Raw genomic sequence first — 26,818 nt, forward strand, 5'->3', positions numbered from 1 at the left:
TCCATTATATTAAACTCAGTAAATAAATAGAATTTGTGCACTAAAATTTGCATATAAATGTCCTATTCAGCAGTGTTCCCTGTAGAGGATGTTTTATTTTCTTATAATTTCTTATTTTGACTTAGAAAATTGACAGAACGTAATTTAACCAGGGGTGCACAAACTTTTGCATACAACTAGACATGTATTGGCAGCACTTAAAAAGCACTAAAACAAAAAAACCTAGCTTATTGTGTGAAGCCTTCAGCGTTCTCATTGTACAAATGATTGAAAATCACCTAAATGGTTTATAAAGTTAAATAAATAAATAAGCATTTAAATGAATCGTCTGAGTGCAGCGCCTGCTCCGTGCTGTAGGGGGAGACGTCATGCACTTAAACTTCTCTGAGCAGGTCTGTGTCTGTCAGTCTGCTGTAGGTCGTCCCGGAGAGCAGGAGTGCTGAACTCAGGAGAGACATGGGAGTGAAGTAAAAGTGAAGAAGCCCGTGGGAATATATCTGGAGAGAATCCGGCTGACCGGAAAGAACTTCCCCTACACCTCCGGCCATGGAGAGGGATGGAGGGAGCAGAGCGGAGGGAAACGGCGAGATGGAGCACACGCACCTTCACCTCACCTGCCTGCCGGAGAGATACATGAGGGCCAAGTTCTCCCTCTCTGCTTACATCTTCTGCTGGGCTGTGGTGAAGCTCTGCCAGGTGAGGAAACACTAACAGTGCACCAACAATAGGGTTTATTACTGTTTATTACATAGAGAAACAAGTGTGTTCTGTTTATTACAGACAGGAGTGAGTTTATTCTGTTTTTCTAGGGAGGAAAAATGTGTTTTATTTATTCTACAATCTCAAAAACGATCTTCAAGAGTTCCTTAGTAAAGGCAGTGGTTCTGTTTAGAACCATGAGTACCATATAGAACCATTTGCATGCTTCAGTGATTCTTTGCCTGGTCAAATGGATCATCAGATTGATAGACAATGTGTTGTTTGGTTCTATATAGCACCAAAAAGGGTTCTACTATTGTCTATGAATAATACTGTCTATTAAGCTTGACATCATAGCAGTAGCAGAACCATATTTGGTGTTACACTCTTAAAAATATATGCTTTAAGGGTTCTTTACTAAAGACGATGAGTCTGTAGAACGAAGAACACTCAAGCAACCATTGGCAACCTTAAAAGGTTCTTTGCATGGTGAAATGGTTCTTCAGATTAGTGGAGAATGTGTTGCGTTTGGTTCTATATGGTGCCATAAAGGGTTCTTCTGTTGTCACAAGCTTGTCATCATGACAATAGCAGAACCCTTTTTGGTGCTACACTCTTAAAAATATGCTACTTCAAGGGTTCTTTACTAAACACAGTGGTTCTATGTAGAACCAAGAACACTCAAAAAACATTTAAGAGTTCTTTGCATGGTGAAATCGTTCTTCAGATTGATGAAGAATGTGTTGTCTATGGCTCTGCGTAGAACCTTTTTGAAAATGGTTCTATATAGATCCAAAAAGGGTTCTTCTATTATTACAATGTCAAGCTTGTAACAATAGAAGAACTCTTTTTAGTGCTCTATAGAACCATGTTCTCCACCAATGTAAAGAACTATTTCACCATGCAAAGAACCATGTGCATGGAAATGGTTCTATATAGAACTCATGGTGCTAATAGAACCATTCTCTTTACTAAAGAACCATTGGAGAGCCATCATTTTAAAGGGGGTAGAGAGGAAAAATAGTCCATTTAAGGAATTACTTTAGTTTGTTTATTATATTAAGGGAAAAAAGTTCATTTAAGTTTATTATTTTAATTTTAAGTTCATTCTAGATAAGAATTGATTTATTCTGATTTATTCTAGAGAGAAAAAATATTTATTCTATTTATTCCATAAGAAGTAGTTCACTGTAAAAATGGTTTCATGTTTTAATTTAAAATAGTAAGTAACCTGGTTGCCTTTGAGTTTTTTGAACTTGTAATGGTTAGTTATCAGAATAATAATCTGCCTTTTACATTCTGTTAACTTAAGACATCCATCTTACCTATTTAAATTAAAGCACTGAATCATTTTACAGTGTTTTTATGTATCATTGTGAAAAAAAGTCAGAACACAGTCAAAAAACACAGATAAAGATCCAGTTATTTTAATTTTAGGGAGAAAAAATATATCCTAGAGATGAATGTGTTCATTCTGTTAATTCTAGAGTTCATTCTTATTTATTTTAGAGTTAATTCTATCCATTCTAGACTTTATTATGGAGAGGAGCAGGTTTATTCTAGGCTGCTTTATTTAGGTGAGCCTGTTTTGCTCACTGTGTTATGAAGCAAAGTGTGCTGTCCACTAATCTGAAGTCTCGCTCTGTACAGTGACCTTCTTTTTGTCTCAGTAACAAAAGACCTTTGTTACTTTTAGCAGCAGTTAATCGACTCTGCAGAGGATTCAGCGCCTTTTAGCGTCTGATTCTGACCTCGTCCTCAGTTTATTTAGAGGAGGCTGCATTTATCTCACAGCGCAGAAGCTCAGAAAGTCTGTCAGGCTGAGAGCTGAGGCACACGGGGGGTTTACAGAGTTTAAAATTAGACCCTAAGGGGTGGACGTCCTGCGGCGAGTCTGTGTTCAGGGGCTTAGTGGAGGCACTTTTACCTCCCCCTTCACCTCTTTAGCCCTTTGTCAAAGTGAACAGGACAGTGGCAGATGTGTTTTGACTGTGGACTAAAGCTCACTATAAATCCAGTGGCTCCTTAAAGGCGAATTCAACTGAATTGTTTTACATTTTGCACATTTTAATCCACAATTACTGTTTATTTGCTGAAATTAACTGCATTCCAATCATATTAAACCCAATAAACTCAACAAATAAATATAAATTGTGCACTAAAATTAGCAGAAAATGCCATATTTAGTGGTGAACCCTGTAGAGGGTGTGTTATTTTCTTTTAATTTCTTATAATTATAGTTAGTTTTCACTTACCACAGAAAATTACCAAAACATGTAATTTGACCAAGGGTGCTTAAACTTTTGCATACATCTAGACATGTATTGGCAGTGCTGAAAAGCAGTAAAGCAACAAGAACTGTAGCTTATTGTGTAAAGCCTTCAGTGTTTGTTTATAGAGCTAAATAAATAAATACTTTAAATCTTTAAAAAATACTGTTGCATCTGCTGCAACATTTTTTTCCTGAGAGCTCACTATAAATCCATTGGCTCATTAAATCCGTTGGCTCATCCTGCATAACTCAGTGTGTGAGATGTAAACAGAGTGATTCAGAGTGGTTTGGTGTGAAATAGTTCAGGTGTCTTTACAGTGGTGGTGATAGGAACCAGGGGTCGCCATGACTACAACACCAATATGGACATTTTATTTACTATCCAGAACCACCAGTGAACCTACACGAGTCTTCTGAGTTTATATGGAATGTTGATGATGGGAAATAGTGGAAAATCTAAAATAATATGTTATAATAATAATTTTGTGCTGGTCTGAGTGGATCAAACCAGCGTCAGTGTCCCTGCTGGACTGAGAATAGTCCACCAACCAAAAATATCCAGCCAACAGCGTCCTGTGACCACTGATGAAGGACTAGAGGATGACCAACACAAACTATGCTGCAGCAGATGAGCTATTGTCTCTGACTTTACATCTACAAGGTGGACTGACAAGGTAGGAGTGTCTAATAGAGTGGACAGTGAGTGGACACAGTGTTTAAAAACTCCAGCAGCACTGCTGTGTCTGATCCACTCGTACCAGCGCAACACACACTAACACACCACCACCACCGTCAGTGTTACTGCAGTGCTGAGAATGATCCACCACCCAAATAGTACCTACTCTGTGAGGGTCCATGGGGGTCCTGACCACTGAAGAACAGGGTAAAAGGGGGCTAACAAAGTATCAGAGAAACAGATGGACTACAGTCTGTAACTGTAGAACTACAAAGTGCACCTATATAGTAAGTGGAGCTGATAAAATGGACAATGAGCGTAGAAACAAGGAGGTGGTCAGAATGTTATGCCTGATCGGTGTATATTTTCAAGAAAAACACTTGTTTTTAGAATTATTCTGAATAAAATCGTTAAAAGAAAATAAAAGAATGCTTAAGAAGTTATTTGAAGAATAACAATCCCTGGTTCCTATCACCACCACTGTGAGCAATTCTGAGTCGGTAAGTTTCTCTAGAACGGAGCATTTCACAAAAAACACTCTAAAACGACTCTGTTTACATCTTAATTATGCAAAAATTTAGAACATTTGGTGGAGTTTCTCTCTAAATGACTGTCCAGTATGCACTACTCCCCAGAGACACTCTGAGCTCTTTAACACAGTGAGCCTCACCTTAAAGAAACAGTCTAGAATGCGTCGGTTCCTCTCCAGATTACACTGTTCATGAACTTCTGTTCTCTAAATCAAAGTCGTTCTTCTGTGAAATAAACATATTTATGTTCCCATAAAGATTCCTGTTACTGTGGTCCACTTAAACTGACACCAGCACAGCACGGATACCGAATCAAAACACGCTGCTTATCTTAGACACCAGCCTAATTTAAGATTTCAAACATGTCACCATGATGATGTGTGCATTAATATTAGCCCCCTACTGTTGTTATTAAACAAGATTGTTGCTCAGATTCAAACACCACAATGTTGTTGTACAGCAGAAAGAAGCTATCATAACATTTCTGTTTGTTTTGCTGTTTTTTTGGCACGTGAGTCACATATTTCTGTGCTTATAGTGAACTATGATTTTGCCTTTGAATCAGACTGATCAGATTGGCACAGCACTCTGTTTACATTCATTTAAACCACACAAAACGAGGCTAGAAACGTGTCGCCCTCATCAGCTCCTCCAAACTCAGGCACAGAGATTCCAAAGGAACTGAAGTGAGCATCTCAGCTGCTGCAGTTTAAATCGGGACACGAATATCTGGACTATGAATCCAGAATATAATTATAGTTTACAGCATATTAAGGCTTAGGAATCGGAGCAAAACATTACAACCTGTCGCATCGTTCAATACAAGCTTCTCAACTTAATACACAAAAGCACTGAACGATACATTAGAACCGAGTTTGCTCTGCAAAACATGGTATCCTGGCAAGTGAAATGATATTAAATGTAGTTTATATAACTAACATTTTTTTTCATTTTGAGATTGTTGTAGGCTTATTATAAGATTTTAAAAACTTATTTCCAAACATTTTTTTATTTGTTTTAACCTCTTTAACTCCTTGGAACCACCGGTGGTTCCAAAACACACTTCGTCATATTCTTCATAACTTTCATATTTCATAAGCTTCATTCTAAAGGTGGGGGTCGTATGGGAGCTGTAACTGTCTTCTTTCAAGTCAAATAGATGGGTGATGTCATTTTAAACCCTTATAATAAAAGAAGCTGAACTCATAATTTTTTTTTCTACTGAAAGTCGACCCATTTTTCCACAAATCTGAGCTACAAACTGGATCTCAGATGGCGTCTCTTCAGTGATCTGCTCTGTAAAAATTACTTTTCTCATTCAAAACAAGTAAGAAACACCAACAAACAAGTTTAATAATCTTATAATACGCTAACAACAGTCTCAAAATGAAATATATTAGATATGGAAACTATAAAGTCCACTTTCTTGCCAAGATACCATTTTTTGCAGTGTGTTACTGATTAGTTTGCATAAAAATGAATCGAGCAAGCCCACAATGAGGGCAGACCGCTGGGAGAAAGAGCGCACTCCTTGTAGGGCGTGTAAGCACAGGACTAACATATTAGCTTGTGGTTAGAACATTATTCTAACATATTGTGCTTTTATGATGTTGAATGCTCAAGTAAACATGAAAATTGAAACTGTAGCATATTAAAGGGGAATTATACCAATTTTTTAAAGTTTCTGCATAATTAAGACATAAACAGAGGGATTCAGAGTGGTTTGGTGTGAAATGGTTCAGATGTCTTTACAGTGGTGGTGATAGGAACCAGAGGTCGCCATGACTAAAACACAATATAGACATTTTATTTATCTCAGTCATCAGGCAGTGAATTCATAACCATTTCATGTAGTAACTTTCTGTGAGGGAGCTTTTAGAGGTGGACGTCTGGTTCCTATCACCACCACTGTGAACAGTTCTGACTCGGTAAGTTTATCTAGAGCAGAGCGTTTCACACCAAACCACTCTGAACGACTCTGTTTACATCTTAACCATTTAAGTATGTAGAATTTTTGAAAAATGAGTGGAGTTCTCCTTTAACATGATTTAACATGATTTTTCAGACACTGTATTGTACTGAGTGACCCACCGTATTGTTGAGAACCGAAATGTGAACTTTGTACATTTTAACGCCTCTGCTCATCTCAAACAGTCATCAGTCAGGTTGTATGACGTATTCATCTGTGAACACGAGCAATACGTCTAACTCAGCATTGTATGACGCAAGTTAGGGATAATTCCGGCATGCAGTTAACAACTCGCTTAACTAGACTTGAGGTCACCCTGTTAGTGATTTATGACAGCACTGAACAGCTTTTTGTCTGTTTCAGTTGTAGTGGTGCTCGTAGAGTCTGAGTGGGAGTTTTGCATGGCTTTACACAGTAATGCAGCGTGTGAACATGCAGAGATCAAACACACACAAACAACAGAGGAGGTCTTAGTAATGGCATCCTCTCACAGCTGCCCGTTAATCTCCAGCATAGCTCTTCATACAGAGCATTGTGTCTGCCAACACTCTTATTTTTAGCTGTAATGTTTTTTGGGGATCTATTTTTATTGTTCATTACCCCCTTATGTGGGCCCACTTTAGTTCCCCACTCTCAGAGCAGCAGAGCCTACACATTAATTTCACAGTAGATACAAAAGAATTCATAATAGACATTGAATAATTCACAATAAATACTGCATAATTCATAGTAGATGATGAATAATTCAAAGTAGATACTGAATAATTCATAATAAGTGCTGAATAATTTATAGTAGATACCAAAAAATTCGTAGCAGCTACTGAATAATTCATAGTCGATACACCAAAATTCGTAGTAGACATCAAATACTCACAGTAGATACTGAATAATTCATAGTAGTGACTGAATAATTAATTATAGTTACTAAATAATAAGTTGTAAGATTAATGAATGGGAAAAAAAATGAAAGATGAAGATGAATAAGAACAAAGTGTCGTGTTTAAAGCAAGCAAAAAGGTAATGTTGATGATGTTTCTAATCTATATATGTACACTGCCCATCCACTTCATTAAGTCCACCTCCTTATTTCTATACCATATAGTTTACCTCTATAGTTCTGCAGTTACAGACTGTAGTCCATCTGTTTCTCTGCATACTTTGTTACCCTGTTTTTCAGTGGTCAGGACCCCCATGGACCCTCACAGAGCAGGTACTATTTGGTTGTTGGATCATTCTCAGCACTGCAGTGACACTGATGTAGTGGTGGTGTGTTAGTGTGTCAGACACAGCAGTGCTGCTGGAGTTTTAAACACTGTCCACTCACTGTCCACTCTATTAGACACTCCTACCTTGTCAGTCCACCTTGTAGATGTAAAGTCAGAGACGATAGCTCATCTGCTGCTGCGCAGTTTGTGTTGGTCATCCTCTAGTCCTTCATCAGTGGTCACATGACGCTGCTCACAGGACGCTGTCAGCTGGATGTTTTTGATTCTCAGTCCAGCTGAGGTGTTTAAAAACTCCAGCAGCACTGCTGTGTCTGATCCACTCACACCAATGCAACACACACTAACCTGCTCTGTGGGGGTCCAGTGAGGGGCCTGACCATTGAAGAACAAAGTATACAGAGAAACAGACAGACTACAGTCTGTAACTGTAGAACTACAAAGTTAAACTATATGGTCAGTGGAGCTGATAAAATAGACAGTGAGTACATTGTTATGGGTGATCCGTGTATATTTATGTATAAATGGCATAATTTTACATACAACTTATTAATTAATACCTACTATGCATATATATATGTATATATAATTTATGTATATATTTGCATATGGTAGTTACATTACTTTGTGTAACCTTGCCAACAAGTAAAGCTTGATATTTGAAGTGGAAATGGTATGATTGCATCACGTGCCTCAAATTATGTGTGAATTAATTCCTTTTTGAAGATCAGCAGCCAGTTGCACCAGCTGAACGTAAATTCAGTCGTGGCCTAGTTTGAACATAAACTGCCACTACGTTCAAATTTACGAGCTACTAGAATTTAACCGGTTGCACCAAGTTAAGTTATACCTTAAAATTTACACAAATAAGTCTTGGTTTGTAACCAGTTCTGCAGGATAGATTACATCCTTTGTCCTCGATCGGAGACAGAAAAGATCACAGACCTCCTGCTGCAGATTTGCAACACAACACAGACAGTAACGGAGCCCTGAGTCCTACTTTGTGTTTGAAACTGAGAATTTTTTTAAATAGATATTTTTCTAAAGGGTCGTTCCAAAACCTGGTGGGCGACTCTGTTCAAGTACACAAGCCAACTGCAGGCAGAGCCATAAAAGCAGCTCCATCAGTGCTCAGGTTGTGTGTGACGCCGACCGAATTATCATACAATACATAATAAATTATTTTTAAAATATAACTCTTATAGCTAACATTACCTTTTTATTATTCAGAAGATTCAAATAGCGATTACATTAGCCACTTAGTCATTGATGAAGTGCTGTTAAATATTAAAGCAATAAGCCATGAGAGGCCGTGGGTTACTGCGATTTTATCACAGGGAAGGGTGTTGTTAGGCATGATGGGAAGCTGTGATACTGTGATAAAATCGCAGTACCTCACTGCCTCGAGTGGCTTATTGCTTTTCTGAAATGGCGGCCAACATAAAATATATTAAAATGCACAATGTTTTAGATAATTATTTGTTATTATTAATAATAATCGACATGCACAAGTATTCCGCCAAGAAATGTAGTTCCTTTAGAGTATGGTATCGTTCCGAAGCAACCATTGACCGCTGAATTAGGAGAAGAAAGTTCGGTCACCAGTCACTGTATAAGTTACTGCAGACATTTCATGATTTTCATGATGAACTTTTTTCCGTATAACAGTGAACATATGATAACACAGCACTGTTTAATGCAAATACTTTATAAGTACTTTTTGGTCACCAAATTACCACCGTGAGTCTTTCTGCCAGTCTGACAATGCAACTCTTCTCACACTGGGGCTGAATCTCAAACAGCTCCCTGCTCCCTACATAGTGCACTACGTAGGAATTTAAATACTGACTCCTGCAGAACAACAATGCAAAATACAGCTAAAAATGGTCATTTGGGATTCAGACATTCATACTCGACAGGCAGTTACTATCTGACAGCAGAAGCTAGAATTTCTAAACTTAATGTTACACAGCTCACTATTTAGGGAGTACGGAGCCGTTTGGGATTCAACCTGGGTTTGACGCGACTTCTGACTGAAACACGGACATTTGAAGTGTGTAAGACATTCAGGTGACGTTCTTTAGACTTTTATACTGACGTTTTTTGGTGAATCATATCGTGAGTGCTTTAATTGAAGGCTGTAAAATTAATAATGGAGTTATTTAGCATTTTTGCTGTCTTTTAGCCTGTTGACTAGCTGACCAGTCTAGTTCTAGATAAGAAAATAAGTTTTCAGCCCCTCAATTTAAACAAAGAACGGATTCTTACTTCATCGATACACTCAGTGCTCCGTGTGATCAGACTTAGAGTCAAAGATTATTCATTAACAGCAGAAGGGTTTTTCGTGGCGTGGCGCAGTGATGCAGAGTTCAGTTGTTGTGAGGCGGTCATAGCCATGGTATATTTTTATTTTATTTATTTATTTATTTTTTTATTTTTACCCCGATTTTCTCCCCAATTTAGTCGTAGCCAATTCCACCCCGCTGGTTAGGACTCCCCCAATCACACGATGCTATCAACGCTAGGAGGGTGAAGGCAAACACAGGCTTCCTCCGAGACCTGTGAAGCCAACCACCGCTTTCTTTTCGAGCTGCCGCTCACGCAACGTCACTGGACAGCCGAAAGCGCCAACCGCCAGATCTGTTACGTCAGCTAACAGACGCCTGCGCTGACTAGCATCGCGCTGAGTGAGTGATGGGGGGAGAAAGGCAGCCGTCCCACCCACCCAGAGAGAGCGAGGCCAGTTGTGCTCTCTCGGACTCCCGGCTGCAGATGGCTGTAGCATCACCAGGGATCGAACTCGCGATCTCCTGATGAAAGGGCCAACGCTTAGACGGTTGCGCCACTCGGGAATAGCCGTGGTATATTGTGGATTTTACGGCTTCGAACACAACTCGGCCAAACAGATTTTAGGACCAGAATAATCTGTTTTATAAGTGCAGGAGAGGCCAGTTTGAGCATCGTAAACAGAACAGAATAAACACACACAAGAGACAGGCACCACTTTTGAAAACACCACTTTATTATAAAACACAGTCTTTTTTTAAATGATAGCTAATACGACTGAGACACCTTAAGCAAAGTAAATTTGGCTTGAAGAGAGAGAAATGTGAGCCATTTCACTGCGTATAATGTTTCCTGTGTATATCGGGCAGCATTACTGATCGGCTGCAGAGTGAAAACGTCATTCTGTGCGACTGTGTTTTGATCTAAGATCACTTTACGCACTGCTAGTTAAGATGTACCGTAAGTGTCTGTGGTGCAACTGAAATTCTGTGGGTCTAGTTTTAAACAAACTACTCACAACGTAGGGTTTAGGATGGACTTTACACTCCAACCTACAATCCAACTTGAGTTCAGTTGGTGCAACTGGCTGCAGATGTTTATATTTATGCACCACCAAACATTCTCCCAAACCGTGCTTGGGTAAGCGAGGATCTGGAACAGAGTATAACATGTAAAAGTTATGCACAGAGAGACAGATGAGGTGTTGCAACCATACGTTGCTGCTATTACAGCTGTTCCCCGAGTGTACAGGATCCCTGTGGAGGGAGAACACACTCACAGTGAGGGATTCACAGTGATACTGAGTTGAACAGAGCTGGATTTGGGTTTTTTTGAATGGAGAGATGTCCAGCAGCTGCAGGGGCTTAACCAATATTACCTCAATTTTTCACCTTACATCACAGCTTGCATCACCTCCCCAGAGGCAAGAGATGGATTATGGAGGCCAGAAACTTCAGTCACAGAGTGATTAATTTGTTTTCTGATTAATATTTTTGCTGAGCAGAAACACATTTTAACAAGTACCAAATGCATTTCATGTCAAGTCATGTGTTACCATTACAGTCTATAAAAAGCCTTTAGTGATGGACTCTGTCTGTCTGTCTATGTGTCTGTCGGTCTATCTGCCTTTCTTTCTGTCTGTCTGTCTGCCTGCCTGTTTATCTATCTATCTATCTGTCTATCTATCTATCTGACTGTCTGTCTTTCAGCATGTCTATCTCTCTTTCTGTCTGCCTGTCTCTCTATCTATATGTCTCTCTCTCTGTCTGTCTGTCTGTCTATCTATATATCTATCTATCTATCGCTCTGTCTGTCTGTCTGCCTGCCTGCCTGCCTACCTACCTGCCTGCCTGTCTGTCTGCCTATCTATCTATGTATCTGTCTGTCTGTCACTTTGTCTGCCTGTCTATCTGTCTGTCTGCATGCCTGCCTGCCTGTCTGTCTATATATCCATATATCTATCTATCTATGTGTCTGTCTGACTGTCTATCTCTCTGTCTGTCTGCCTGTCTGTCTGTCTGTCTGTCACTCTGTCTGCCTGTCTATCTGTCTGTCCACCTGCCTTCCTGCCTGTCTATCTGTTTGTCCACCTGCCTTCCTGCCTATCTATCTATCTATCTATCTATCTATCTATCTGTATGTCTATCTGTGTGTCTGACTGTCTATCTCTGTCTGTCTGCCTGTCTGTCTGTCTGTCTCTCTATCTGTCTGTCTGTCTACCTATCTGTCTGTCTTTCTGTCTATCTATTAGAGATGAAATGGTAACCGGTTTCACGGTAAACCGCGGTAAATTAATGGCGGTTAGTGGTACCGTTTGAACTTTAAAGTATCGTTAAAACCGCGGTCGATTACCGCAGTGTGAAAAACTCGCTGTACAGAGTCAAACAAAGGCAGAATCATCTCTCAGACGCAGCTCTGTGAGTGTGTGTGTGTGTGTGTGCGCGTGTGTGTGTGTGTGTGTGTGTGTGTGTGTGTGTGTGTGTGCGTGTGTGTAGAGGGGAAGGGGGGGGTGAGAGGGAGAGAAGAGAGAACATGGCGGAATGTAGTGACAGAGATTCAGAGATATTTCAGCCTTCTAAGAAGACCAAGTCTGACGTTTGATCATGTTTTGGGTTTTATAAGGATGCAGAAGGAAAGTTAATTGAAGATGACCACCCTGTCTGCAGATGACCACCCTGTCTGCAGAACAGGCCTAAAGAAAACAGCGGCGAAAGGGGGCAACACATCAAACCTTACGAGTCATCTTCGCGACCACCACCCGCTACTTTTTAGAGAATGCTAGGTTAACTTTAACGGAGAAGTCTGTGGACTTCGAAATAGAAGAAATGTCATGATCTGTGTGGTTTAACTTTTGCTTATGGTTCATTAATCATATAAAATGAAGCTTTTAGCGTCAAAAAAAAACAAAAAAACAATCGGTGAATCCACTGTGAATCGAAACTAAAGCTTTTAACACATTTTTCTGTGGAGCAGAGTCTCCAAAATGAGCTCTGAGTTAAGAGTCACACAAACTCTGGAACGAGACGCTGCAGAGGTTCAATCTGCACAGCTCCCCTTTCTCGCTTGCAGTGTTTACTTTCTGAGAAGAGAATAACTGTCTCAAATCACTCAGTGTCCCCTACATAGAGCGCTACTTTTCAAACAAACACGATCATCATTAACAAGCAGCTGAGTTTTAAATAGGGAGTTTGTAGCCTGTTGTTAATGTTGATTATAGATGACTTAGTCGAACGTTTCCTGCACTCTTTGCGTGAAGGATTTGCTATTTCATGATCTACGAAGTGCACTACATAGGGAAGATAGTGTGCTTTGAGACGGGACCTTGCGCGAGTAAACGCTGTGTGCCGCTTTTGGGAAAAGCAGAGTTTCAGAGATTAAGCTGTAGGAGTGTTTCTGCCGCAGCTCAGATGCATGTTAACTTTAAGTTATGTTTTAGTTTTAAAACGCTTTTAGAGAAGCAGCTCCACAGGTGGAGACACACTGTGTGAGTTCTACACTGTCTGCAGCTCACAGCGCGTCACGCAGTTCCTCTGTGATTTTGGCTGTTTTTCCTGGTGCGCTGTATTGATTAGGGGTTCAGCGTCACAACAGCACCATAATGCTGCAGTTGCAGTTCGGACAGAAATCCCCCGAGTGCAGCACTTCTTAGAAGTAGTAATTTTCCATTAAGACCCACCTCAGAGTTGGTGGAGATTTAATTCTCTATGCAGGGAAATCCCTAATTATTGTAATTAATAATAATAATAAAAATAATAATAATAATAATAATAATTACAGCAGTAATAATAGTAATGGTGAAACGAATTTCAGTTTGTGTATCAGTGTTTATTTAATTATTTATTTATTTTACTTTTCAACGCTTTTGAACAATATCGCGATAATATCGATAATCGTGATAATTCTGGTCATGATAATCGTGATATGAAATTTTAATATTGTTTCATCTCTTCTATCTATCTATCTATCTATCTAACTAACTATCTATCTATCTGTCTATCTATTCCTTAGGTGTGTAACGATAAACAAAAGTCATAATACAGTGCGATACAGCGGTGCCTAAATTTGATATTTGATTTTTTTAGGGCTAAAATAATGAAAGTCTGAAAATCTGCCTTATGTTAATGTGTTAATATTTCCAGCTTATTAGAACATTCAACAATATAAAAAGTGTCATATATAAAAGTATTTGAGACTAAAGTTGTGCTTTATAGTGTTCCAGTATAGTGATCTAGCCTATAGGTAATTAGGTAGGCCCATGTTAACACACTAGCCACAACATGCTAGCATGCTAATATGCTAGCCACAATAAGATACATTACCATATGATATGCTGTGATATAGTTTGATGCGTTGTACTGCTCCCTACTATCTATATTTCAGACATAATCTTCATTAATCAACATAAGAAATTAAAACAATTTTCAGCTGTTAGACCATGAGGCGAACTAACAAACTAACATAACAAGCAACAGACCAAAAACAAAACAGCGATACATAGTGACGGTTTACATCCGAGCGGTTGTGCAGTATACCAGAGGAAAAATGTCTTTCTTAAGATTATCACAAAGAAATGAAGCCGATCTCAGTATTATCTTAAAGAAGGATCTCTGAGTTCTTTCACCTCAGGAGAAAAGAGATTAACATCAGCATTTCACTGTGAGAAGTTCTGGTGGTGAATGGGAAAAGCATGAGTTCTCCTTCTGCACTGACACAGTTCTGTGATCTAGAACAGAGCTGTACACTGATCAAGCATAACATTATGACCACCTCCTTGTTTCTACGCTCATTGTCCATTTTATCAGCTCCACTTACTCTATAGGTGCACTTTGTAGTTCTACAGTTACAGACTGTAGTCCATCTGTTTCTCTGCATACTAGTGGATCAGACCCAGCAGTGCTGCTGGAGATTTAAACACTGTGTCCACTCACTGTCCACTCTGTTAGACACTCCTACCTTGTCAGTCCACCTTGTAGATGTACAGTCAGAGACGATAGCTCATCTGCTGCTGCACAGTTTGTGTTGGTCATCCTCCAGTCTTTCATCAGTGGTCACAGGACGCTGCCCACAGGACGCTGTTGTCTGGATATTTTTGGTTGGTGGACTATTCTCAGTCCAGCAGTGACACTGAGGTGTTTAAAAACTCCAGCAGCACTGCTGTGTCTGATCCGCTCAGACCAGCGCAACACACACTAACACACCACCACCACGTCAGTGTTACTGCAATGCTGAGAATGATCCACCACCCAAATAGTACCTGCTCTGTGAGGGTCCATGGGGGTCCTGACCACTGAAGAACAGAGTAAAAGGGGGCTAACAAAGTATCAGAGAAACAGATGGACTACAGTCTGTAACTGTAGAACTACAAAGTGCACCTATAGAGTAAGTGGAGCTGATAAAATGGACAATGAGTGTAGAAACAAGGAGGTGGTCAGAATGTTATGCCTGATCGGTATATAAGGAAACAATGAGATCTCACGCTTTTCTTATGGAGATCTTATTCAGCTCAGACTGGGCTGAGGCGAGTCAGACACTAAATGGCTTAAGTCTGATTTCAAGCCATGTCTTTGAAAAGTACATGAGATTAAAAGGAAGTCTCATTTACAGTATTTCTTCCCACTGGTAAAGTCCTATTAACAGGGAAGCTGAGTCATGTCTGAACTTTTTGACTTTTTATTTAAATCCATGCTAAACCGCATGTGCCGTATCGGCTCCATGCCCTGTGGTTTTATCGAGGATGTTCCAGCTCTCTCTGGTTCATGAACATGATACCGCCGTGAGAACACGAAGATAATAATCAGTAGAAGAACAAAGAAAGTGAAAAAGGAACACACCTTAAAACAGGCTTGTGTTTGTTTCTCTTTTTCAGGGGCGATTAAGACCGTCTCCGGTTCTGACACAGGTAAGGTTCTCACCTGCTTGCAGCTGATGTGTTTACAGGAGATGCTGTGTCAACAAAAAGTGACATTGACAACTGCTTGTTTGAGGTCTTGCTGGTAGTTGCACACATTGTTATGAGCACATTAGACTCATTAATCACTCATATGCTAGAAAGTACTTTTTCTGCCAGTGTTATCAGCCAATTAGAAATGGGCACTATAACCAATCATTGAACCTTAAGTAAATCTCACATCTTTACAAGCATACAAACATGTAGCAAGGTGGGCAAAATACAATAAAAGCATAATTCTATTTTTGGCTAAACAGAAGTGAAAAAAAAATAAAATGCACAAACTTTCAAAAGTGTAGCCAATGCTGGTAGCAGAAGATGACTAAAGTAAACATTTCACTAGGATTTTAATTGGGGTGGGTGGTTTGGGGGGATTCTCTCTGTCTGTTTATTTCCACACAGTGTTTACATTTTTTTTTCTTCCAGTAATTTTGTGACGGTTCCTTACACTAAAGCAGGCACAGAAGGAAATGTAGTGATGGTGTGTGTGATGTTAGGAGAGACGAAGAGGCAGGATGCATGTACAAGTCCTTTGATTTATTTAAAACCCTGAGGACAGCAAATCCACAAAGGCGTTTAAACAAAGAAAATGAAGAAATTAATAAAAACAGAAAGAAAACAAAAGACAGAAGGACATGAAGTGAAACTAGTAAACAAACAGGAGATAACAAAATAAGGCCTGACTAACCAAAACACCAAGCAAACACAAAGCACACAACCAGGGGTAAAATACACATGGAGCAAACCAGAAAGACCTGGGATTAATGAGAGGGCGGGGCTACAGACAACAGACGGGTGAGACAGATGACAAGAAGGCAGGACCGGGAAGGCGACAAAGACTAGAATAACAACAAAAGCACATAGCCTATATAAACAAAAGCAAATGGAAGAAAAAAAACAAAGGCTAAACAGTGAAAGGCAAGACAGGACGTTACAGTGTGTGAGGAAATGAATCTATGATTAATCTACCAATAAAGAATAAAATTTCAAATGTTACAAGAACTTTTAGGACTTGACATGTTGCCCCACCCCCCCAGCCCAACGAGAAGTGGAAGCTTATACCCCACCAATTAGCATCATGCAAGCTTCATGTTTAACCCCTTAAAGGCCAGGGCTGCCGGCAGGCTCAAAGTTTTATTACGCACTTCTATAACCTAAGAATAGCTCAACCAGTCTGCATTGTAGTCCCTCAGCAATAAGCATTAGTATGTAATCAGCCTGAGATTTTAAGGGGTTAAATCATCACGCAGGCTGCAGGCCGTGCCGAGTTGTTAATTAATATTGAAGCCTGAATCTTGTTTGTATTTCTGTGCATGTTTTTAGATAGCAGTGTGTCACACAGTGTTAGAAACCACATAGGCAATGCCAACTGGTGGAGTACACGCTTCCATTACTTGTAAGCTACATTACATTCTTAAAAAAAGATGGTTCTTCAGGGGCTTTTTAGTAAAGAGAGTGGTTCTTTATTGAACCATGAACACTCAAAGAGCCATTTACATGCTTAAATGGTTCTTCAGACCACCTCCTTGTTTCTACGCGCATTGTCCATTTTATCAGCTCCACTTACTATATAGGTGCACTTTGTAGTTCTACAGTTACAGACTGTAGTCCATCTGTTTCTCTGATACTTTGTTAGCCCCCTTTTACCCTGTTCTTCAATGGTCAGGACCCCCATGGACCCTCACAGAGTAGGTACTATTTGGGTGGTGGATCATTCTCAGCACTGCAGTAACACTGACGTGGTGGTGGTGTGTTAGTGTGTGTTGTGCTGTTACGAGTGGATCAGACACAGCAGTGCTGCTGGAGTTTTTAAACACTGTGTCCACTCACTGTCCACTCTATTAGACACTCCTACCTTGTCAGTCCACCTTGTAGATGTAAAGTCAGAGACGATAGCTCATCTGCTGCTGCACAGTTTGTGTTGGTCATCCTCTAGTCCTTCATCAGTGGTCACAGGACGCTGCCCACAGGACGCTGTTGGCTGGATATTTTTGGTTGGTGGACTATTCTCAGTCCAGCAGTGACACTGAGGTGTTTAAAAACTCCAGCAGCACTGCTGAGTCTCATCCACTCGTACCAGCGCAACACACACTAACACACCACCACCACGTCAGTGTTACTGCAGTGCTGAGAATGATCCACCACCCAAATAGTACCTGCTCTGTGAGGGTCCATGGGGGTCCTGACCATTGAAGAACAGGGTAAAAGGGGGCTAACAAAGTATCAGAGAAACAGATGGACTACAGTCTGTAACTGTAGAACTACAAAGTGCACCTATATAGTAAGTGGAGCTGATAAAATGGACAATGAGCGTAGAAACAAGGAGGTGGTCATAATGTTATGCCTGATCGGTGTATTGCACCATGCAAACAACCATTTAAGCATGCAAATGGTTCTTTGAGTGTTCATGGTTCAATATAGAACGACTGTCTTTTCTAAAGAACCCCTGAAGAACCATCTTTTTTACGAGTGTTGGGTTGTAGCTCCAGTGTAAAACTAAAGAAACAGACTGAGCACTAAACATGTCCACATTTGAGGTGAGAGAAAAGTTGTGTAGATTTGTTTTCTCACCGAATTATGGCTGAAAAGTCAGTGCCGACATGCTGTTTCCTAAGTGCTCAAGGCCTCTCGTGCATCCAGACTTTTAAATTAGACATAATCAACCTGAAGTTTGACGTAATCCGCATTCAGACCCAACAATCCATACACTGTGTACAAACAGCTGTGCTGGCATGGTGCTCAGCACGATCCTGACATGTTATCTGCTGGATTTGGCAGAAGAGATGTCTCCACATGTTGGGCTTTGCAGGGCTGTTGCGCAAAGCCTGGAGTCTTGGCTCAGGTAGATAAGGGTGTGCAGGTATATGATGCACTCTTACTGCACCACAGATATGTGCGATGTCAGCTGCGGAACATATCGTGAATGTAAATGTGTTACGATGATCTCCGAGCAGGTATGAACAAAGCTTTAATATTTCTTTTGTTTGATTTTGCGGTATTTTTGGCTGTTTGTCTCAGAGGGGGCTGATATATCTGCAGGTCCCAGCTGGTATGAGCCTTTACTGGTTATCACTGAGATCCTGTAAATAAGCTAGCTTTGAATTCGCTCCTGACAGGCATCTCTGCTTTAATCACATGCTTTGTGGCTCTGTTAGGTAACAGTTGATGTCCAAGATCTGTGGCCTCTAGAAATGTTTTCAGAACTAGATGTACTGTGTGGAGCTATATGTCTGAATTCTGCAGCGTTTCATCTGAAATGAAGGGTGTTAACAGTCAGTTTGTGCTGCAGTAACAGCCTCTACTCTTCTGGAAAGGCTTCTAGATGTTGGAACATTGCTGTGAGGATTTGACTGAGCATTAGTGAGGTCAGGTGCTAATGTCGGATGGTCAGTTCTGGATCAGCTCCAACTCACGCCAAAGGTACTGGATGGAGCTTGATCACTCCAGAGAATGCAGTTCCGCAGTTCCACAGCTCCGCAGTTCCACAGGGGGGCTTTATACCCCTCTAGCCCACACTTGGCATTGGGCATGGTGACCTTAGGCTACTCCAAAGCATACCTTTCTATTGGTCAGTGCTTTTCTGTGGAGATTATACAAGTTTTGTCACCTGTTTCTTTTTTTTATTGTATTTTTTCAAGAGCATGCAATGCACAATTCCATGCACATGTTGATTTCCAATTATATATTCTTTCATGCATCTTATGAAAGGATATATACATACATACCTCTCCCCTTTTTATTCTTTAAAAGTTTTTTTTCCCCCTCTTTTTAACATTCCTAAAGAAAAACCAAATAACTGTTCACATTAAAACTTGAGAAGATTACTGTGTCACCTTTTTCAACCAGTTACCTTAAAACAGAAGGTCTGTAGAACAGTAGAACTGTCTGGATACTTTTTCACAAGAGTGTAATGATACACACTTTTTCAGGTTTGAGAGAATTTTTCTATTCTCAGGTCAAGAATTGGCATTTTCTGTGCTAAAAATGTCTTAATTCTGCATATCTCTAATTCTGTTTTACATTCTTAGCACAAAAGGTTCTATGCAGTACAGCGAAAGGGTTCTTTGGCTCATAAAAATAGTAGAATCCCTTTAAGTGCTACGTCGAATGTTATAAAAGTTCTTCAAAAACCAAATACAAGAGTCTCTCCTTTAAAGAAAGAACCATTTAAACATTCCGATGGTTCTTTGAGTGTTCCTGGTTCTGTATATAACCCTTGCTTTTGTTTAGGGTCTACATCTATTGGTTTGGCTCAGATGAATCACAACCTCTAGAAATTATAAGCTCTTCAGAAAAAAAGGCCAGTCATTTAAGTGTGGGTGTCTCCAGGGCATAAGCCACACCCCCTCCCCGCCCACTTCACTCTGATAGGCTGCACTCAGATGGCTAGTTTTGATCAGTGACGGTGGTTTCAGTGCAAGAGAGTGAGGGGCTGCACGAGTTCACATTTCCAGATACTCAAAACTTCATTTTTACAATTTTTCACTGAAATCAGTCTTAGTAAACATGCATCGGTGCCTCATGATGGATTTATTGTTGCAATGATTTAAAAATGTCTTCGATGGTAGTAACTGATTAAAAAATATTCAATAAAGGATACTCTCATGTTTTGGTCAAAATAAAATTTGGAAAAATTACCCAGATGCACAAGTATTATTTCATTTTAGTGACATTAAAAAGTTTGCCTCTTTTTTGACCAAATTAAAGTGGGCATTTCAGTCTATATTCCAAAATTTGTGCATAATTAACAGGTCAAGATGTAAACAGAGTCGTTCAGAGTGGTTTGGTGTGAAACGCTCTGTTCTAGAGAAACTTACAGAGTCAGAACTGTTCACAGTGGTGGTGATAGGAACCAGACGTCCACCTCTAAAAGAGTGTGAGTCAAAATAGTCCCTAAAGAAAACTTATTATTTCAGATTATTTCAGACAAATAGATACATACATACATACATAGATGGATGGATGTTCTAGAGAAACTCAGTCAGAACTGTTCACAGTGGTGGTGATAGGAACCAGACGTCCACCTCTAAAAGCTCCCTCACAGAAAGTTCCTACACGAAATGGTTATGAATTCACTGCCTGATGACTGAGACACTGTTTTATGATAGTTTTGAGAAGGTTTTGGCCTTAAACTCCATTCATGGTGGAGGGATACATAATATGCAGGGTGTTGTGAGTAAAATAGTCCCCAAAGAAAACTTATTATTTTCACATCAGACGACTCTGAATGACTTTGTTTACATCTCAACCACTTCATTATGCAGAAAAAGTGATGGAATTCTCCATTAAGCCATTTTCAAATCCCAAATATTCCCAAAATAAAAGGCTCGCTGGCCGGTTCAGGTACACACACCCAAACCCCTGAAACCCACTCCGGCCAGTAGTTACATAACATGCAGCTATGAGTGGAATCTGAGGAGAGCACTTTCCTCCCAAAGTCTGTTTTGTTGGATAAGAAAAGACCGTTTCTACTCAACATGCCTTCAGCTGCTGCTTCAGCCAAAGGAATCTGAGCTTGCAAATTCCTTCCAGTTGAACAGCTTTGGATCAATGAATAATGTTCTTATGACAAGCTCCTTCCACATCATTAACTCCTCACAAGGGAGAGCTCTGTGTGTGTGATAAAGCCAGACCAGTGTTATTAGCATGTATTTACGGAAATGACTTTCCACTTCAGTGGTGGGGAGGATTTTGGAGGTAATACCTGCGGAGCTCGTTCCTTCACCCGAGTTTTGATCGGCCTTTTCATGTTCCAGCCTGTGCTGATTTTACCTGTTCCTTGAGCTTGTAAGTGTCACCTGAGCAGCTCCGGGGCATTTCGTCTTCGAGTTCTCTCTTTGTTGTTTGAAGAAAAGCAGACGGCGACATTCTTGTGGCACATTTTCTTCTGCGAAGAACACCTGACCTCTATTTCAGAGCTGACACGTGAATAGAAACCACTTAGTAGCTTCACATAATTATGTGCCACTGTCACAATTCAGATATATAATGTTACATCTTTCCAGTTTACAGAGCGCTTATTAAGTGTTTAGGTTAGACTGAGGAATTTTCTTTAATCTCTTATTCTCCAGGGTATATTTTGGTTTTTCCATCTGAATTTATATGACCAAACCGTAAGGCAAATTATTCAGTAACTGCAAGAAATAAATGTACATTTTTATTTTATTTTATTTTATTTATTTATTTTTTTAGAAGCTCCCCTCAGATTAACAGAACATGTGTTTTCTGATCATACACATATTGCTGTATGCTTATAATTTACTGCTGAAAGCCAAAAATCTTAGATGCTCTTTGTCTTGTTCAACTGTAATCTGTAATAATCTAAGACGCTTATCCTCCTGGGTCATTCACCAGCTGGTGCTGGAGCAGGTTGCCAGTCCATCACAGGGCAGGAGATTTTCTTAGAAGAATATTTGAAGTAGAGCTGGGCGATATGGCCAAAAATGTTATCACGATAAACAAAATTCATATCGTTCGATATCGATACATACCGCGCTAAATGTCAAATCATTATTTCTTTCAAGTTTGAAGGCTGATTTTTGCTCCTGGGTGGTTAATTACTGTTTTAAACTATGCTTTATGGTCTGAACACGACAGACACTCAGCAAACAGTGGAACATTTCACAGATCTGTCATGGGAGAGTGGGAGAAAGTGTCTGCTGAGCTGTTTTTACCAGCTGGAAAAGCACGGCTATTTTGCAATAGTCATAATTTAAGAAAGAAAACAGATTATTTTAGCTGGTGCCGAGCGCTCGGCTACCCCGCTACACATGACATCACAGTACTCAGACACCAGCTAGACGACTGGATTTCTCTATACTATCGTAGTAGTTTAAGGGGTGAACCGCAAAATATCAACACCAGACAAACAGAGTCCGACTTTTAGGTACGTTTAAACTGAAAGCGGACCTTTTGTGTTGTGTTTGATCTACAGTATCATCAGTTCTCCGTGCTGTGTGAGTGACGGAGCTGCTTCAGGTTAGCCAGCTGCTAAAAACAGCTAGCCTGGACAGATAGCGCTCTCCCGCTCTCCACTGCCTCACAGCTTCCTCAGTTTACTTTCGTTTAAATCAGGGCTGTAATTTACATGAACCCACTTCTTTCTTTCACTTTTGTTGCTTGGGAATGCACTAATACTGAAATATGACTGTCCGAGCGCTGTAACAGCGCTGTAGTTGTGAGGATTGTGATTTAACGCTGCTAAAGCTGTTAGGATGTTAGTAAAGAGGTGAGTTTACTGTAGGTCAGTACAGTTACACCACTGACCTCGTCACTCACACTCGGTCACAGGAGAACAGATCGCCGGTCGCTCCGCTCAAACAGGGACTGTATAACTCCGCGTTTCAGCCGTTGCTAAAGACTCATCTTCCTCGTGGCCCCCTCCCTCTCTAATCATGTAGAAAAACTCGGAAGTGCGCCCTCTGCTGGCGACAGCAGAGTAGTGTCGCTTTCCTTGCAGTAGAAAACGCCAAGGCTTTCGCTGAACGTGGAAGTGTGAGAGTGGTGTATGATATCAAACATTTATCGAACATGCCGTATCGCTCTATCGAGGAAAAGTTATTTCGCGATAATTATCGTTATCGTTTTATCGCCCAGCCCTAATTTGAAGTTTTTGTATTTAAGAATGGTCTTTATTCTCCAGTATCTTAAGTTTGTTCTTAAACGTGTTCTTGAGAAAGATCCTAAGAAAAAGTCTATGTCAGATTCATGATGGGTTCTTAAAGCGCAGAACTGTTCTCACCTTTGTGCTCTTGAGTGTGAACCCCACATAAGAGAACATTGGTGAGTCAGAGTCTTCGTGAAAGTGGGTTTTAAGAAGAAATTTCTTCTTAGGAATGGTTGAAGCCCATTTTCCCTTCTCTAGTAAGGTTACCATTTTGGAGATGTGAGGTTTTGTTCTGTGAAACACTCCTAAAAAAAGATGGTTCTTCAAGGGTTCTTTAGTAAAGACAATGGTTTTACATAGAACCATGAACACTTGAACAACCATTTGCATGATTAAATGGTTCTTTGCATCATGAAATTGTTCATTTATCACCAATAAGTGTTCTGCTATTGTAACAAGCTTAGCATTGTAACAAGAGCAGATCCCATTTTGGGCTATATAGAACCCTTTTCAAAAAGGTTCTGTACAGAACCATATGCAACACATTCTCCATCAATCTGAAGAACCATTTCACCATGCGAAGAACCATTTAAGCATGCAAATGGTTGTTTGAGTGTTCATGGTTCTATGTAAAACCATCTTTTTTAAGAGTTTATGTTTGTTAAATGGGGATATCAGAATGCATGTTTTCCAAAATGTGTTCAAATGAAAGCTAAACTGCGTCTGTTTTTAGTGCTGCCAAACATTAATGCTTGGTGTGGAGTTAAACAATTAAATAAGCGCTCAGAGATGAAGCTGTTGTCAGTGTAATTGCAGGGCTGTAAAAAATCGTGTCGGGGTTTGAAGGATTACTTTAAGCAAGTCTTTCACAGAAGCGTGAAGTATCAGAGATAAATATAATTATCTGAGAAAACTTGTCTGAGGCTTAAACAAAGCTCTCACTCTGGTGGCGTTTGTGTGTAAATGTTTGAGCAACACATTTCAAAAGCCTAGAACTTCCAGAGTAAATGCAGTAGAGTCTATTTGGCTTTGAATGCTTGTGCTTGTTAAGTATATTTGTGGCATAATTTGAAGAATCTTGTATAGAAATAGCAGTTGACACTTATCTATATGGATAATATGGCAACAATATAATATCACATAATGTACCATGCAGAGATTCCAATTTTGGCTAATTCTTTTGACTAATAACCAACTGTCATGGGTGGAGATTATTCATTAACCAGCAATCCTAAAATCAAGGACGTGATCCATCAAAATATTGATTACTATTGATATTAAACCAACAGTTCTGGTTCTGAAATCTGATTGGCCGAGCCATGTTCGAAGCTGTTACAAAGCACTTGATATATGCACACTTATGTGCGCACGTCAGCTTAATTCTATATTAACGCAGTGAAATATTGACAAGTGTGTCTTATAATGAGTGTGGAACGTAGTGGAACCAGGCGTCAGTGTGTACATGAAGTAAACGTCCCTAAACTGTATTAACTCTTAACCCTCTACTGCACAATGTTGCCTCAGGGCAACACACCCATTCTCCTCACTTTACGTAACACTGTACATATTTAAAGATAACAACAAGGCTAGCTATAAAGGGCAGAGGTTGAGTAAATGAATAAAAAGCATGTATTTGGTCATAATGTCTCTTTGGCCACTTTTAAACCTTTTTTTAACATCCAGTATAATTTTTTTTATGAGAATTTGCAGAAATATGTTTGTTGCCTAGAAGCAACATTGTGTGACAGTGGAATGGATTTAGCCAGTCATAAGCACATAGCTTTATATCACTTCTTTTCATTTTCGCACAATGTTGCCTCAAGGCTACATACCCCAAAAGAACCCTTGCACACATTTTTTAAAAGTTCTGAATTATATATTATATTATATATTGATAATTAGGTCCATTTATGCAAGAAAAGTGAATAGAACATTTTTTATTTTTTTTATTCTCTCCTAATGCGTGCAGCAGCTTTAGACAACTAAAATATGTTTATGGTTATATGACCAGAAAACTGAACAAAATGACTGGAATGTACAGTGATGGACTGTCGAAAAATCGAGGTTATTACTAGCCCGAGTTAAAACGAATAAAAATGGCATGACCGGGGCAGCTTTTGTTTTACCTGGCAGGACTGCAACTGACTCACTTTCACTGATGCATGCATTTCGCTGCTGTTGGAAGAAAACCTTATATCTCCATTTTGTCGTTTTTCAGTTTTTGACATAATTTGAAAATGCCTGTTGCCCTTTGCATTGTGTGTAAATTCATGAAGAATGGACCAAACGAAATGACCCAAAATGACTTGGAAAAAATTCTGGTTCCACTGACTTACATTAAAAGTAAGGTATGTTTTTGCCTTCTGTAAAGTTACCATTTTGGAGATATGAGGTTTTGTTCTGACAGCAGCCATTTACATGTAAACATGCAAAGTAACATCAGTGAGAGAAACCTAATCAAAACCAACAACAGAGCGATTTCATTTTTTTGGGTGTTGGAGATTAAATAGAAATTTGTTTATTTGTCAATTAATGGTTAATTCGTTGCGCAATTATATCACTAGTATCATGATAGTTGGTAGAAATACTAGCACTGCTGCATTTACAGAAGCTCTTTAAACCTCCGAGTACACTGATTTTGATTTCATTCAGACTTTAGCACAGTAAGTATGGTCATTTTATGCTCTTGGACCAGCATTGTTGACAACAGGGCCGAACATTATATATCTGACCGCTCAGGAGTCTCGTCTGAAGCTGTCTTTTTAAAATAAAATGTGCAGCTGGTCAGTTCAGAGCTGATATAATACTGACGATACCTACAAAATGCTCAGAAAAAACTTACTGTGTTTCACTTTTGAAGTGTTTCACTTTTGGAGTGTTTCACCTTGAGGTGCTTTACTAAATCCTCTGTGAAGTGACTGTTGAAAGCGCAGTTGTGAGTGCTGGACACAGCATTTAATGTACACCTCCACTGTTACATAACACATCAGAGAAAAGTGAACCAACAGACTTCTGAGACAACAAGGCATTTAAAGTTTGTCATTTCTGTCCAGCGAACGACAGAACCGCAGAGGAGCGATGCTGCTGTTTAACCCCAGCGTGACCATCATTGTTCTGATGAAAATGTATTATAATATAGGCCTGTGTATTTTTTATTTATCTATTTTATATTATTTCAGGCATGATATGTAAATGTATGTTAAGTATTCTAGATATTGACTTGCATTGGAATTATGTAGTATTTATACTTTTAGGTCCTGATATTTTGGACACTGCAAAGAATGACTTCTTAACAAGAAAATCATCTTAAATCCAGTCTAAATATCTAATATTTCTCATATTGGCATGTTGTATAAATATTATAACATTATTCAACTTATTTCTAGATTTTTTACTCATTTAAAATAATTTTATTGAGTACAGTGATCTCACTGTATTGGCAGGTAATTTTACTTGTCTTAAGCAAATTATCTCCCAATTGATAGTATTTTGATGACGTCACAATCGTGCTGACACCATTTTGTTAGCAGCATCAAGTTCACTCAGCAGAGCTGTGGCTGTTTATAATAAATTAAAGCCAAAACTGATCCAGCAACGGCAGTAAAACACA

The 26,818-nt window shown here is 39.5% G+C and overlaps 1 protein-coding gene across 1 annotated transcript in view; it reads left to right on the forward strand.

Annotated features, from left to right (window-relative positions):
• Positions 1–414: 414 nt before the first annotated feature.
• Positions 415–26,818, forward strand: part of LOC118796910 — a 101,465-nt gene continuing 75,061 nt past the window's right edge. The window contains exons 1-2 of the mRNA XM_036556062.1: positions 415–696; positions 15,522–15,554. Of these exons, the coding sequence (XP_036411955.1) occupies positions 547–696; positions 15,522–15,554 (183 nt within the window). The 5' untranslated portion in view covers positions 415–546. The remainder of the gene's footprint in view (positions 697–15,521; positions 15,555–26,818) is intronic.

This window comes from Colossoma macropomum, unplaced genomic scaffold (assembly GCF_904425465.1).
Source record: "Colossoma macropomum unplaced genomic scaffold, Colossoma_macropomum, whole genome shotgun sequence".
Lineage (NCBI taxonomy): Eukaryota > Metazoa > Chordata > Actinopteri > Characiformes > Serrasalmidae > Colossoma > Colossoma macropomum.